The sequence below is a fragment of the Lissotriton helveticus genome, chromosome 1_1 (genome assembly GCF_964261635.1).
Source record: "Lissotriton helveticus chromosome 1_1, aLisHel1.1, whole genome shotgun sequence".
NCBI lineage: Eukaryota > Metazoa > Chordata > Amphibia > Caudata > Salamandridae > Lissotriton > Lissotriton helveticus.
This window is the reverse complement of record NC_136057.1, coordinates 589,076,364-589,092,307: the sequence shown is the minus strand read 5'-3', so window position 1 is coordinate 589,092,307 and position 15,944 is coordinate 589,076,364. Positions and strand designations below refer to the sequence as shown.

The 15,944-nt window shown below is 41.2% G+C and overlaps 1 protein-coding gene across 3 annotated transcripts in view; it reads left to right on the top strand.

The window, feature by feature from the left end:
* SOX5 (SRY-box transcription factor 5) overlaps positions 1 to 15,944 on the top strand; it is a 454,156-nt gene that overhangs the window by 304,273 nt on the left and 133,939 nt on the right. For all 3 annotated transcript variants that reach the window (XM_078674095.1, XM_078674096.1, XM_078674097.1), the window contains one exon: positions 14,241 to 14,364. In XM_078674095.1, coding sequence (XP_078530221.1) covers positions 14,241 to 14,364 — 124 coding nt within the window. The remainder of the gene's footprint in view (positions 1 to 14,240; positions 14,365 to 15,944) is intronic.

Below are 15,944 nucleotides of genomic sequence, written 5' to 3'. Positions count from 1 at the left end.
GCTGATAAACGTGCGTCCACTTTTCAATAATTTTAGTGATTTAGGGCACTAATTAGCCCCATGCAATAAAACTTTCCACTCACTGTAAAACATTAACATTGTAGTACCAACACATGGGCACATTCGCAGCAATTTAGGCTTTATGAGGAAAGCAGATCACATGATAACTTCCTGTCAAACTGCACAGCATTTGTTCAAACTGCATTTATTGACATGTTGAAGAGACACAGATTTAGAGCCCGAGGAACAAAACTATTTTGCGGTTCCAAACCATGAAGTTCAGAAAATTACAGTATTTATGATTAAAAGATTTTTTTTAAGATGCACTAAACCGCTCATGCCTTTCGGAAAAACCTTTCTGAATTAAAAAGAAGGGCTCTGCAATTTATTCCAAATAGCATTAATTCGGTATGAGACGTATTAATCGTTTGCAATGGCAATTGCAGTTGTAAACAATTGAACAGGAATTGAAACCTCCCTGTTGAACTTTTTCCAATTTTGGAATTGTTGGGCAGTACTCATTGATTCAGGGGAGCACTGCTTTTTCCATCCAATTTCTTCCCAAATGGAAACATTATTTTTTTTTAAAACAGCACTGATTCCTGTTTGGGGCGCAGGCTGTTTTGAAAATAATATGTGATTCCCGTTTGTGAATGCGTGCACAGGATGTTGGCCGTCTGTACTTTGGAGGTCAACCTCCCTGTGTTCATAGCCAATCCCAGAGGTTGCAAATAGTAATCTGCCTAATTAATATATATGAGGCATGTCATTCTTCGAAACCATGTGACTGGCCATTATGGCTTGGCCTATTTGTATGTAGGTGGCAATGCAATATGAAAGGCAGGTTGCAAAAATGTGGTGCAGAAATTTCACCTTCTATATGCAACCTTCCTTTCAATAAGTACATCAAGTCCCAAATTTCTCTATTTTCCATTAAAAAAATACATTGACACATTTGTAATACATTGTTTTCCACCTCTATGTGAAAAATAATTACAAATTGAAACTGAAAGACTTGCTTAAAAGTAAACCAGGCCATTTCTGTCCCACCCCTTGTACCGGTATGCTGCACAATTGGTGTGCTTTTAGTGAGCTTGCTATGGGCGTAATGTATGTGTGTGGGTGGAAGATTAAAAAAAAGGCATGGTTTTAGGGAAGAAAACGCTTTCTTTGGCAACAAAATATATATAGAGACAACAATCCTTTATGCGGGACTCTCCAGACATTGGCATGATCCAGAGCACAATATTTTCTTGTATGAGTGTATCACGTGGTAATGATACTCTTACATGCTCATATATTACATACTATTTATGTAAATGTCCAGTATTTGTAAAGCGCGAACAATTACCCGAAAGTGTCAAGGCGCTGGCGGCCGTCAGGAAGATTAAACGAGCTGTTGCCCAAAGTCACATGGTGCTGGGCAGACACATGCCGCGGGAGCCGGGGATCGAACCGTGATCCCCAGCGTCAGTCGCCCTGGCCCCTGCGTCACACCTCTTTAGGTATAATTTAGGAAATTCTACCCTGCGTAGATGTACTCTTCTCGCAGCATTATTACCCTGCTTCAGGCTCCACTGGTCGCTGAAGACCCTCTCCTTGGTAACAGGCCGTCGCCACTAGCACAGAATTCAGGCAGGGCGATTATAGCCATTGTCAGCAGGATATATAGTACTGTAAAACATGTAGGGCAACAAAATACCTTGTCCTTTTGACTAAAGCAATTAGTGCTCCCAAAGGTTTTATCCTCTTCTATTGAAATAAATATTGCTGTGCATATGTAAAATATGAGCGCAATGGAGAGAGGCCAAAGATTGGATGGGCATGCCCCCTGTACACTTTCACGGCCCACTGACTCACACTGCCTTCAGCCTCCGCTCCAGAGCCCCCCAGTCATGCCCCATTGGGAACATCCTCTAGAAACTGGATATGACCGAGATATCTAAACGTGACTCCTCTCACATGTACCATACAAGCATTGGAAAACCAAACAACTCATCCTTTTTAGAGCCAAGACCTCTTGGATTCGAAGATATTTAGTAATGGTCTGAAAGTTGGGCTGTGGGGAGGGTGGTGGCCGGCTGGACTGAGGCTACTGTGTAATTGTGCCGATACCACTGCACTGCTTGTGCTTCTCGTGCTTGGACCAGTCATATGGTCTCAGTGCTTCACACCCTTGAGCCATTCTCTTTCAGCCCAAATGCACATGATTTGATGGACCTTGCTTTTTTGTAGAATGGCTGAGGTCCAACGCTGGCCTTGACTGGCAGAACTCCCGCCCGAAATGGGGTGCATTTCTCATAGTAAAGAACGCAGTTTTGAAGGAGCAGGATATATTCTGACGCAGGTGTGGTTCGTCCATTGGGGCGGGGGGCGTAGCCCCCCTGCCCGGCGCCGCCCGCAGCTCCCTCATGACAATCATGTCAATGAATCAACATGACGTCAGACCGCCGGGCGGGCGTCATGTTGATTGATTGACATTGTACGGGCGGCAACACAAGTACGCATGCGTGGGGACGGAGGGTGAATTTTTACCCGTGCCCACGCATGCGCACTTGCGTTTTTGAGGCGTTGCGCATGCCCATCAGGAGCCCTAATAGGCGTGCTGTGGGCGAGAAGGTACCTGTGCCCCTGGCGCCAGGATTGGCCAGGGGCGCTGTGAGCCTGTGACGTGTGGGGAGCAGAGCCCAGAGGTGGCGCGGACCGGGACCGGCAGCAAGGTAAGAGTGTGTGTTTTTCTTTTATTTTAAAGTGTTTGGTGCGAGCGTGCGTGTATGCATGAATGTTTGGTAGAGAGTGTTGTGAATGGATGTGTTTGTGTGTATGCGTGTGTGAATATATTTCTTTGAGTGTTGTGTATGTGGGGGGGGGGTCGCCGCCGGCCTGAGTGGCCTGGGGCCCGCACTTGAAAATCAGTTTGCGCCTCACCACTGTAAAATGTCACCAGCCGCCCCTGTTCTGACGTTCGCATTTCATAACATTGAGTAACCAGTCAGTACGCCATTCCCGCGGCAGTGCGCTGTAACTGAGGACGAGAATCCGCTTTTCCCTGAGTGTCTCGGAGCGCTGCCAGAGGGATGCACCGGATAAGTCCCCGCTGCCTGCCTTCATGTCGAACAATAGATCAGACAATAGATTGCGCCTGTGTTCCGCTTCCTCGTCAGCCTGCACGGTGGTATGGTTAACCAGAAATTGTTGAGTAATTGTTCTGTGGTTGAAAACAAAATGCTGAATTAAACTTCCTAGCTCAGTAATTGTGTGATTACAGCATTCATGTCGCTGGCCAAGGGAACAGTCATCATGTTTGGAAGGCTCTCTGAAACCACAAAAGAAAGGAAGGAAAAAATGCAAATCTTTTTCAATTGCTCCACATGCGTATTGTGGTTTAGTAACATTAAACGCACTGCATTACTGTAAGAGAGTGCATGCTGGGCTTTAACTTTTATTTGTACAACCTACGGCAGCATTAACTCTGAGCGCACCTATTTCACTCGTTTCCTGTTTTGCCTCTTTTATGTTTGATGTGTGTGCATATTTTAGTTGTTTTTGTTTAATTATTGGCACTGCGTTGCTGGCTATGTTGTAAGAAGTTAATTCATCCTGCCGCTCTGTAATGTAGTGAGTGATGGCAGGTAAAGGCAGGCAGCCTGTGCAATGTACCCAGGTCTTGTTATACTCCTTTACCACACACTTCTTGGTCTCCTGCTGTGCCCTGTTGTCTCACTAGGACAGTTGTCCTTTGTCTGGCCAGTCACTTTAATAACAGCTTCAGCCCAAAGACAGAAGAATGGGGCTGATTCCAGGACAGATAACCCTAGGTTTGCAAAGATTCTGTGCGCTCGGTAGCCAAAGGTTACTGAGTATTTGAGTTGGTTTGAGACTTTTTTCTTTTGTAAGAAGAAAGCCTGATTTTAAACAGTCTGGTTTTACTGTTGATTACGGCTATACTGTAATCATTTGCTGGTCTTCAATGGCATTTGTGGTTCTAATAAATCACTCCTTTCCGTTCTTCTACTACCAACTGTAAGAAAGAAAGGTACTTGACTATTCAGAGGTGTGAGGGACGTTGATCTTGTTAATGCAGCATGTGCAGTGGCACCGAGTTCCATGAGTGTGAAGTTCCCACTGCAAACCCATTACTTATGTCTTCTACTACTTAAATGGAGGCCAGGGTGCTATTTCCCTTGCTCGCATTTGGGGGTCATAGAAGCCTATCCATAGCATAAAAGCTGTCTTTTAATGAAACTTTGACATTCGTAAGCATGTGCACTCAACCAGTTATTGGTCCCACCAGTTTGTCTGCTTTTGTTTTGTTACTGGTGGAATGTTGTGGCTGGAACAAGAAACCCTGGCTAGCTAATGCTTCTTTGAGTTAATACAGTCAGTTGACTGTCATTGCTGCAATAGTTGGGAATTCAGAGGCACTTCCAGTTCTTAAGGATTATTGGTAAATTTAAGGGGCAATCTTGGTGCACGTCATCGTGTCGGTGGGGTGGATTATAATAGAGTTCACGTCTCTTTACTCTGTAAGTTTAGGACCTTAACTTCTATTGGCTTCATTCATTTAGTATAGCCCCTGCAGTCATCAGTTTATTCTGTCCAAGCAGCAACACTTTTTTTATTCTAACAATCTGATTTTTTGTGTGCATTTTAGGTTGTTTAATTGTAAACATGTTAGAAGAGTTTGATCATTGAGGAACACCACATTTTTAACATTGTGGCGGGCGGTGCTGAAGACTACTTAATTAATTTCCAATTGAGACGCCACAGAAGTGCATAACAAAACAAATGTCATCCAAACCAGCAGACTAAACCTTCTCAACACATAGATTGGGTCCTAATGCACAGTGTTGGCAGGCCCAAATGTAAAACATTTCAGAATCATATACATAAAAGTGAACTGCACAGCACTTGTGCCGAAGCTTGCAAAGTCTGGGTCTTCGGTTTTGAGTGAGAATATTTAGTATATCATCTTAAATGTTCCCACTTGCACTGATTCCAGTTCATACTGTGTAGTCCAGATGATTTTGGTGATAATCCTTAGAACGCTATTTCTCTTTCTTCAGAAGAAATACATAAACTTGGGTTGAATGTAATGATTGCACCACTCTTAGACATTTGGAAAGACTTAAAGTACTTAAACAAGTGTTGCAAAATATTGCGAAATACAACCCCAAATTACTTTGAAAAAATGCATTGTAGCTACGGGAGCTGCACACCTGTTTTAGTAGTATCTGTGTATTTTTGTATTTACTCACAAGGATGTTGCAGTCTAAGACCGCTATACAGCACAGCACAGAAACACACATCATATTCCTAACTATAGTGACTGAACAAATATAACAAAGACAGCTACAGCTATTTTCATTTTGATAATTAGTATTCTGTTGAATGGAATGTCTACCCTCATCCCTAAGAGGCCTGCTACAGAGTAACCCTATAGAATTATCGCAAAATCCCGCCCTTAAGTCCTATCGCTTGCAGATGTCCCATAAAATGTATCCTGGTACCAGGTGTGCTATCAGGGGCTGGAGGGGGGGCTTCTGGAGTTCTGAGCTGTCCCTCCCTCTTGCACTGAGCGAGCAGCCTTCCCAAAGAAAAGAAATCAGCGTTTCATTAATTAATTAATTAATTGGGGCTGACATTGCACACTCATTTGCAGTGTTTCAAGCTATATTTGGAAGCAACACAAGGCCCTGTTACAGTGGGGTGCGAATGACATAAATATTTTGATAAACCAAAGAAGTGCTGCTGGAAGCCCACGCTTGTTACCTGTGGACACTTTGCTTTAAGAAGCGTATTTTAAGTTAGATAGATACAATTGCTGCAATTTGTGTTATGTCAGAATGTCTCTTTGTGATCCTTTCTGGTGTGTGCTAATGAAAGAGGTGTACAGGGACTCACTTTTCAGTAAACGAGAATGCGCTTTACACCTGTACGTTAAATTAAATACTAGCACTGCTCATGGTATTTGAAGCAAAACTTTACTTTGGGCATTCATAGTTAATTTTTTGCGTTGGGTAGCTGTAATGGACACCTTTTTGTTACAGCAACTTCTAGAAGTGTTTAAAAATGACATTGTAATGACTTCTCTGCCAGATGGATGCAAGTTTAAGTCAATTGCTGTGAAAGTAGCAACATTTGGAACTGTATAAAGGACCAGGCCTGATTAGATCATTTTTGCCCATTGGCTGCAAAGCTTCAGTCACTTTCACCTCTTAAAGTCATGCCTTCGTGGTCTACCGTAAAGGAAGTCTGCACACCCTCCACAGTCTACCCCAATTTAGCACCGTTCCAAAAGAGCACACATGCATGGACCTGATGCCTCCGGGGCCTTCACAAACAGCATGCAGGTTAAGGTCCAATTCAGACTTTTTCCATAGCACATTAAAGACTACTGACCAATGAGGAGTCCTTAGCCATCCACTCAGCATGTATATACATATTATTATTTTATCATTATCTAATTGTGCTGAAGTTGAGGCATGTAGCTGGTGATAGTGCAATAAAAATATTCATATATTCCCACTTGCCCCCTAGGGAGGCACAATAAAATCGACTTTTGCGATGGCCATTTCCGCACCCCTCCCACCCCACCCCTATATTCGCACTTGTCGGATCCAGTCTATTCTGCTTCAGTGACAGTCAAGAAGGGATGGTAAAAGTGTGAGAAATTACAATTAAAGTGTTTTGTAAATAATGGTAGAATGTCAGTACCTGAAATAAACTTGACCCAAGATTCCCTTTGAATGTTAGTGAATTCAAACTATTAAAAAGTCACAGTTGAGAAGCGAATACTACTACATATTGACGTTTTTGAGGGTAGAATTATTATTTGCTTTCCTAAATGTAAAGCGTTTGTCACTCGATCGAAAGATTTAAAAATCTGTCCTTTTTCCATAAGGGCCTGTGCTAACGCACATGACATTGTCCGTATCTCAATCCATCTTTCTCATTGCAAACAATAGCTATAAGATATGCAATACCTTGTTTGTAAACTGAGAGATATATAACAAACACCTGCTTCTACTGTAATTATTTGAAATATATTTGACTGTAAAAAAGCTTGCCTCAAGTGGATCTGGGCATTTCACCCATGTAATAGTGGAGACATAGCTCTGTCTAACTAGTTTCTGCCTCTGAGAAGGCATCCACCCTTTCGCAGGTTTCTGGCGTTGTGAGGATACAAACAATGCATAGTGTTTCCATCGAATGTACAAGGTGAAGACTTTTGCAATTTGCTGTTAGTATTTCTGTCAGGTGTCTCACTCCGCTCCCCACTCCAATGTCAAGAATAGGGTATATACAGTGGTGCTGTGCTATGGCCAATTAGGGCTCCATGACCAGTCACCATCAAGACTCATTATTTTGTGTCTCATGCAGCATTAGGACTCTATTTGATATTGACATCATAATTTACTCAAGTATTTTATCCAACGGGTCAGGCAATGTTATTACAAAATCAATTTTATGAGGTTGAGTCACTTTAAACCTCGTAATACCCTTTAGGGATTTTTGAGGCTGATGCTGATCAGGCCTTTATACAAATTCAGTCAGTCAAAGGACTTGTTTATTAATGAATATACAACCATAAAAGCTGAAATCCATCAAACACATACATTAATATATAAACATGTTAAAAATGCTTTTATGCACAGTAGATTTTAAGAAACACAAAACTGCAACACAAACATCACAAATGGATAGCATTAAGAGAAAGCAAAGTGCAGATCTATTGCATTGGAAATTGTATCTTCTCAGAAGTGAGCCAAAAAAAATCTTACTAAAACACAAATATTTACAATAAAAACATAAAATTAATTTAAGTCTAATCGGAACAAGTTAACTGGCACTATTCTTGGCAGACAAAAATAAAAATTGCCCGGGAAAAGAATTTATTAGAACACTCAATAACTTGCTCATAATCCAGATGCTGTCATCTAGATTAATAATAATTGGTGTCACAAATTGGACCTCAGGTGAGGGTCTAATCAGAAGAGCCACCATTAACCCTTATTGTTTAACATGGATATGTAACCTTTCTATCATTATTCTCAAGGTGGAGAAAGAATTCATACTTAAGGGAAACATTGGGGCTAACTATTCTGCTGTATCCCTTTCATTGCCTGTTGATTGTGCTCTCCTGTTTAAATAATGCTACTGATAAATTATTCGAGTCGGTCAAGCTATCTAGGGTTATCTCTAGTTGCAAACTGCAGGAAACCAGAAATGAAATTCTGATCTGGATCCATCCAATAAAACGCTCAAAGATTGTATTGAGCGTGTTAATTTTATTGAAATTGTAGCTGTGGCCCAGTTCATGTTTGCATTTCAACATACAATATTATACATTCCATGTAGCTTTTTTTTTGTGGATAAATTCAGCGACTAGTAGAATTTTATGAAGCAATAACAAATCACCAGTGAGTAGGACAGGGATCTAAAGGCATTCTAAGGTCAGATTTTAAGAAACTTTAATGATTGGTCTCAATGGTTACAAGTCAGTGCCTGAGTTGCCATACCTCCTAGGTAATGGAGTGATCTTTCTGAGCTGGTTTTACTATCTGTAATACGTGAAAGAAATAAACAACAATAGGCCAGGATGTGGGCAAAATATGGTGGGATATAAAGAAAGGCAATAATATTCCACCAATCTCTAAGTGTTTAGCCCCTGAAGGAATCTAGAAACAGTCGAGATTCATCCTGAGGAAACAGCAGATTAAGTAAGAGGTGGAGATTTGTTAGAACAAATGAAGGATTTTGTAAGGGATGGCTCAGCAAATGTTGTAAATTTTATTTATATCTAAAGTTTCTCTTGTACCTTTTCACATTAGAGCTTCAAGGGAAAATATGTCTTAAAAGTGAAATCAGACAATTTTATAATGCACTTATCTATTATTGAAGTCCATGGAGTGGCAACCCATGTCAGATTTGGGCTGGTGATTGACTGATTATAGTTAATAAAAAAACCTTAGTACACTGAGGAATAGAACGTTAGATTCAGATGTGAAATATAGAAGGCAGCATTATTTCACGCTAAACATTTTATTCTATACAACAAGTTGGATTAACCCAGTCTCCTAGAAAACAACTGCTTTCTGATGCTAGATATGGATTACTTGAGGCAGAAATTGCATCTTGATTAGTTGCAAACAGGTGGCAAAATCAAAGAAGCAATCTTTGGAGTGTTAGAGCTGTGTGTTACTCACATTTGAAACTTCACTAAAAGCTGGTTGCTATATATAATATGCCCACAGGCGTAATTTTTGCAGTGAAAGGATAAGAATGTTATCAGTGAAAGATTGACAAGGAATGAACCTTCTGGAATTTAACAAGAGAAAGACCAACATTTATAAAATGTCTCATTTAGACTCGCTAGGTGGAGCGGAAATGCTATCATGAAGCAAGATACAAATATCAGAATCACTATGAATAATGTATGCGGGCATGGATATAAATCATAATGGTTCGAAGATTAGGCCACTGACACAACAAGAATGCTAAATATCACAGGTGTCCATATGTAACTAACTGGTGGGTTGTGCCTATGTAGGATTCACCACCAAATAAGCTTAGAGGAACGAATTAGATCCAGTGAGCGGGATACTGGTTTCATCCCACTGAGCACGGTCAAGGATTACATTCTAACACTAACTCTTTGATCTCAGTATCAAGTGAAGAGTGAAGCTGCTTTGTTGTGCTTATCTCAATAAAAGCTATTTTTGGAATGCCATACAAAAAAACGCTTAAGTGATTCAATAACGTTTCCGCTAATAAATATGGTTTCTCCGGGCCAAATGGGTCTTTCTTGGCAACACCGAGCACTCACAATTAAAAAGTCGCGTTGGATTTGCTACCTTGATTTCCACAATAGGCTTCAAATATAGCAGCTAATCTTCTCTATACATATCATCGCTATAGTTTAACTTTATGCTGTTTCTCTAATGGAATTCCAGTATTCCAGGTGAAAATAATACTTTCTACCTTCATGATAGTGAAACTGATGAACAATGTAGTCTCTTGATCTGAATGTGTCCCTGAAATGTGTTTCCCATGATCCGCATTTAGACGACATACCCTCCAGCACATGATGGTCATGTTATGTAGTGTGATAAAGAAATCCAATGTAGCCTCAATGCATGCCCCCGAAATGCATTTATTTGAAAACATATACCCTCTTCTACCACATTGAATTGTATGAGTGACAAAGCTAACTCCTGGGTTCAAGACCATGTTATGTGCTGCATGAGCTCAAGTTTGTATTATAGCATCTGCTGTCATATGTTTAATAGGAGCCAGGATTTGGATTCAGATCTAGACTTCATTTGATGAATTATGAGTATCAAGAAGTACCATACCTCAGTCAATTATGTAACGTCTCATTTTAAATTTTACTTTTCCTAGGAAGTTAATTTCTATAGTTGTAAGTTTTTCTTAATGCAAGTTCAGTGAAGAACGACAGCCTTTAATATGAGCATATTGCTAACGATGCTAATTTCTCAAGGGGTGAAGTTGGTCATATACTTCTCATGTCAATAGTTTTCGTTCACTTTCATTAGTTTGTTGATAGGATCGAGCACATGTTGGTAGATTTTCCACATATTTCTTGCTGAAAATGTCTGTTAGATCTGTCTTCCTGGGCATGAAAGCAACAGAAGTGCCCTCCTATCCTTAGTGAGGACACTGATCTAGTGGCCTTGGGAATCTGTTTACAGGTGCCTGGTGTCTTGGCACAGTTTAATGGAGTCCCTAGCTGTAGGAGAGTAGTGGCTGGCCAGAATGCCAGTACACCTTGATACCCCCAGATATCACAAAAAAGAAAGGTGGGAGGACCTGTACCACTGGTGGTACAGATTGTCACTGGAAGTGCACCACAGGCTCCCACAGCACAGGGCAGAGGTCTGGACAAAGCAAACTCACCTTTAAGGACTGGGATCAAGTTTTCGTGTCTCCCTCTGTTGATGTGCTGTAGGATTTCTTATCTTGAGCAGCTGTCTGCAATTTCCTTGTTCAGAGCGCTAGCTCCCAAGCCTCACAGGAACAGCTGGTACTCTGGCTGGTGCCATTGATTCTTGTCAAACCGGCAATCTCCTTTGCAGCATGATTCAACCATCACATAGAAAACTTCCTCAGGGTAACCCACATTCAGTGGTGTGCAGAGACGTGGTGAGCAAGCCTCGTATCTTGCTTTTACACCGGGGGCTGTAAATGGCTTCCTCAGACGAACCCGTGTAGGGTCGTCTCTTCAGAACCGTAGGCTAGTCTTGAACAGCAACTGACCACTAGGGCCAGACTTTTATCACTTCTGATTGATAGGCTGATCCAATCAGAGGGTCTGCAACTTTTGAATCCAGGGTGCCACTCCAATGACAAGGCACATTTATTGCATTTCCACTGCGTGTCCCAAGCATACAAAGGATGATCTACTGTCTTCCCTTGTACCAGCTCAGTCTGTTCCTTAGAGAGGAATTTTAATTATCTCCTGACCATCTCCCAACAGAAAGGGTCCCTTCTAACAGGGTTAGGGCAGCTAAACACAGATCAGAGCGAATGTCAAACTCCTGCCCACCAGGCCTGTCCAAGGAATTGGGAGGGGCACAGGGGAGTTGGATTGTCCTCCAGAACAGATCACATTCTACATAATGGCTCAAATCGCCTTCCTTCCCCAGTACACCCACCGGCACTCGAACACAGGTTAGATAGATAAAGGTAACAGGACCACAGACAAGAGAGACTACACAGACTTGATCAGAAGGATGACTAGTCGTCCATCCTTGTTAGAATACAGGGATACAGGTATACCCGACTACAGATGTATTGCTGCCGCCACTGTCAATCTATCACAGTGTGTGCAGACAGAGAGCATTAGGCCCTCTCTGAAATAGGGGTGCACTGTGCATGCCTCCCCTCCACCTCAGAGCCAAGTTCTCAGATCTCAATCCATGTAAAGAGGGAGACCCTGAGTGGACATGCATGATTATCATTCTCAGTGAGTTAGAGATCTAGAAATCATACAGTGACTTGTGTATGATTTGCTTGGAGATCAGCATACAGCAGGGAAAGCACTCTCTTCAGAGACATGCAGTAGACTTCCCGTTCCAACAACATCCTTCTTTCTTTTCAAATGGCACCTACAACATTTTGAAGTGGCTAGAACTGCATTTAAAAATATCCATAGCATTCTAGGGCTTTTACACAGGTCAGAAAAATGTTTAACATTCATATAACAACATGTGTCAGAGTTTGCATACATGTGCATTTTTCCAGTTTAACATGGTTCTACTTGATTTACAATGATTTATTCTTTTGAAACACTGAAACCTAGGATAACTATATAAGTGTACTGTGCATTTAAAAGCTTAGTCATAATACGAGTGATCTACTTCGTTATGAGTAGTGATAGGCAGAGAGGTACAGGTTTGTGGTGAATTTTTGGAATTTATTGAAGGATTAGAAACTGGGCAATCATTGGTACTCTTATTGGGTGTATTTATTAAGGCACACAACCTGCTAAATAATCAAATGTATTATGCATCGAGCTGTAGCATAATATTATATTTATAGTCAGGAAGGACAATGGCTGATTGGTGGGTGTTGATAACATCTACTCTCGTACAGTGAACTGATTGATAAGGACTCTTTACTGGTATTAAATAGTCAGTTACTCACTAAGCACCAATTTTCTTTAGAAGAAAGTAAACTAAAAAGGGAATTTGTTCTGAGATCCACATTTATACCATAAAACTCAGGTCAGTTTCTAGGTGCACTCCATTGCAAATTTGATTCTGAAGGACAGAAGCATTAGCTGGAAAATAGCAGTTGCCTATTTGAATGTACAATTTTAAGTGTACAGTTGGTTCTGTCCTCCCACAAAATAGGGTAGGAAAGGGAGTATAACAAGGAAAGAGTTTACATTCTGATCACAACTTTCTTTTAAACTAATTTCTAAATGTTTTATAGAGCAATATTATTATGTTTTTGAACTGTTATTTTTTTCCCAAAAGCTAAGTTAGCCCTGGAGGCAGTTTTCACACATGCGACGGGACAAGAATATTTTCAGTCATTAGAGAACTTTGCATTCAGCTTCAATAACATCACACATTTATTTTTTTATTTTCGATTTTTTTAATTTTATTTTTGGCAGCAAAACCTTCAGTGGAACCATCTGTCTTTCTATTAGTGTTTGTGAGGCCTGTTTTGGAGCTTCTACACTTGGCAAAGTCACTTTCATCCTTGGAAATAATGTATTTTTTTCAGTTCTGTGGCTTTTTGCCTAGGAGGACTATGCAAAAATTCCACACAGCTGTTCATTTTCGCTTTTCAGAATAATGTTACTTTGTCATTTAAAAAGAAAATCAAATGATTATTTCGATTGACAATTTAGGTGAAAGAAAATAATTTTGGAGTTCAATTTTAATCTTTACACCTTTGTTTACATTATGTGTTGTTTTTATATTTTCTTACCCTGCATACCTTTTACGTAAATACGCTGTTAAACCTCTGCCTCTAATAAGCGATAGAAAGGTCAGGTCCTAGATACCTATGGACCTGTGCCACTCTTGGGCATGCTGACACATGTGCAACATATTGTACATGCAACAGGCAGTGGTCAGAGACAACCACTTGGAAAGAAATGTGTGTTGTTTTTGCAAGGAATTGTTGGCCCATCACTATTGCAGAATTATGCATCTTAATCTGGATCGTACATTTCAGACTGTTTCAGAATCCATCCCTCCTGTTTATTCTGTTTTTGTCATATATATTTTGTTCGTGAGCTAGACTGAGTGCAAGTGATTTGAAGGTCAATTTCATACATTAGTGACCTTTGTCAGGGAGATATTAGCCAAGGATGATACTGAAAATCCCATAGCAGATTCTGTCATAGTAACCTTCTTCATGAATCACCATGCACATCCTCATAACTGATCAGAATATAGGCGCTCTGTGGTTGTTGTAATCAGTCATAGATATTTTCAATTTTTTCATTCCACAAAAATCACTATCAGACTTTGTTTAGACTTCGGACTTATCGGGTGTCTGTTGTGGTGGGCTCATTATCCAAACATGAATTGTATTTGCAAAATTGTCTACTTTTGCACTTTGATGTAGTCAAGGCTGGATGGGTCAACATTTTCTCTCAAGAATTTGAGCTTGTGACATTTTTGCTAAGAGCAATACAGAATGGCGTTCTTCTGCATTGGTCAATAAGCGAACTTTGTTTTATTGTTTGTGTGCTGCAGGTTCAAGGCCAACTGCCCCCCTTGATGATTCCTGTGTTCCCCCCAGACCAGCGGACCCTGGCCGCAGCAGCAGCCCAGCAGGGATTTCTCCTTCCTCCTGGCTTCAGCTATAAAGCTGGCTGCAGTAAGTACTCTTCGGCTTGTTGGGAATGGGCGGAGGGAAGGCAGATCAACACATACCGCATGTACAAACCACCCCACCGCCACCACCACCACTCGGGTTGTTTGGGGAAGAAACGATGTGGGAACAGAAGCCATATGAAAATGTTTGGCTCCTGCTCAAGAGATTTCTCGCTCGTCCAAAAACACTGAATAACTTAGGAGCGCAAATGGTAATAATGAGCATCTTGCAGAGAAACAAATGTGGTCCCTTTCAATTTGTGCCCTTTCTTAGGCAGTATTGTAGTACAAAACACATGCAAACAGACAAATGAATATAGGTAAAACAGGAAATGTTTTATAAAAGGTCTTCTAAAGCGTAACACAGATAGAAGAAAATATGGGGCTGTCTAGGATCCTGCTGGGCCAAATGGCTTGTGGGACTTACATTTCCAAACATGACCGTCTGTGCAGTCATTATGCAGATCTAAACACGAGTGTATTCTTTTTTTATTGAAAAAACCTGCAATCTTACTTATATTTTCTCGTACATTGTTCAAAGGCATCACACTGCCGTTATATAGCGCACATGCATAGTACACATGTGTCTTCTATGCGAAGTTAACACAGTATGCAGTAGTTTTGCAGTCTCCACTGACCATCGAACCCACAGCGCGCTGTCTTTTAATGACACAATGTGTTTGTTAATCTGTGTGCTAGACTCTCTTGGGAGAGGAATGCCTTGTGCCTCCCGAGGCGAACGTTGTGATGCATCTCTGTGTTTTACTTGTTGTCACATGTCTCATTGTGTAGCGGCTCGTCCCGTGGACGTCATTACAGTTGTTTTGCTGGTGCCCATGTTGTGCGCTTCGAGAGACTGCGTGCTAATTTCTGATGTATTTCTGTCAGCTGACACCTAGGTCGCTCTGACAAACAAGGCTGAAACAATCGCCAAATCACAAGCAGCCTTCTGATATGTCACGCTTTTATCAACATGACAAGGGACGGGCGCCGGGGCCCTCCGAGCTGCACACTCCGGCTTCGTTGTAGCTCTGGCCTGAGCCTCGCAAGGAAGCAGTCCTTGCCAATCACCATCCGATTATGCATTACACTGAACAACTGTTTTGCGTGTCCCCTTCCACCCGCCTCTTCCCCTTAAAAAGGAGACGCATTGTTGATTGACACAAAAGAGTATTACCTCTTGAAACCTGTGCATAGAACATAACGAGGACATTTCCCTTATGTACTTCAGAAAAATAACCTTTCTCACGCGCAGTGAATGAGAAAGCATTTTTAATGTACTTTTCCACATGAAGCCCGAACTGGTTAACATTGTATGCACACCGTTTCCTTACCGCTAATTAGCAAATGATGATTTTGGCTGCAGGAGAAGCATAAAAGGTGAAATGCGGCAGTGCTAGAATAGATGCTCATATACCGTTTTACAACCCTTTTGTCCTTTTAGAAGTGCCGTCGTACCATTATCTCTGTCTGCCTCCTTTCGTCTCCGAGTCTTTTGGCACAAGCTTGGTTTACTTTAAGAGATGTAGAACTGGTACATGGTAGTCTATGTCGTCAAGCCCCAACAAAAGCACATGCCATATT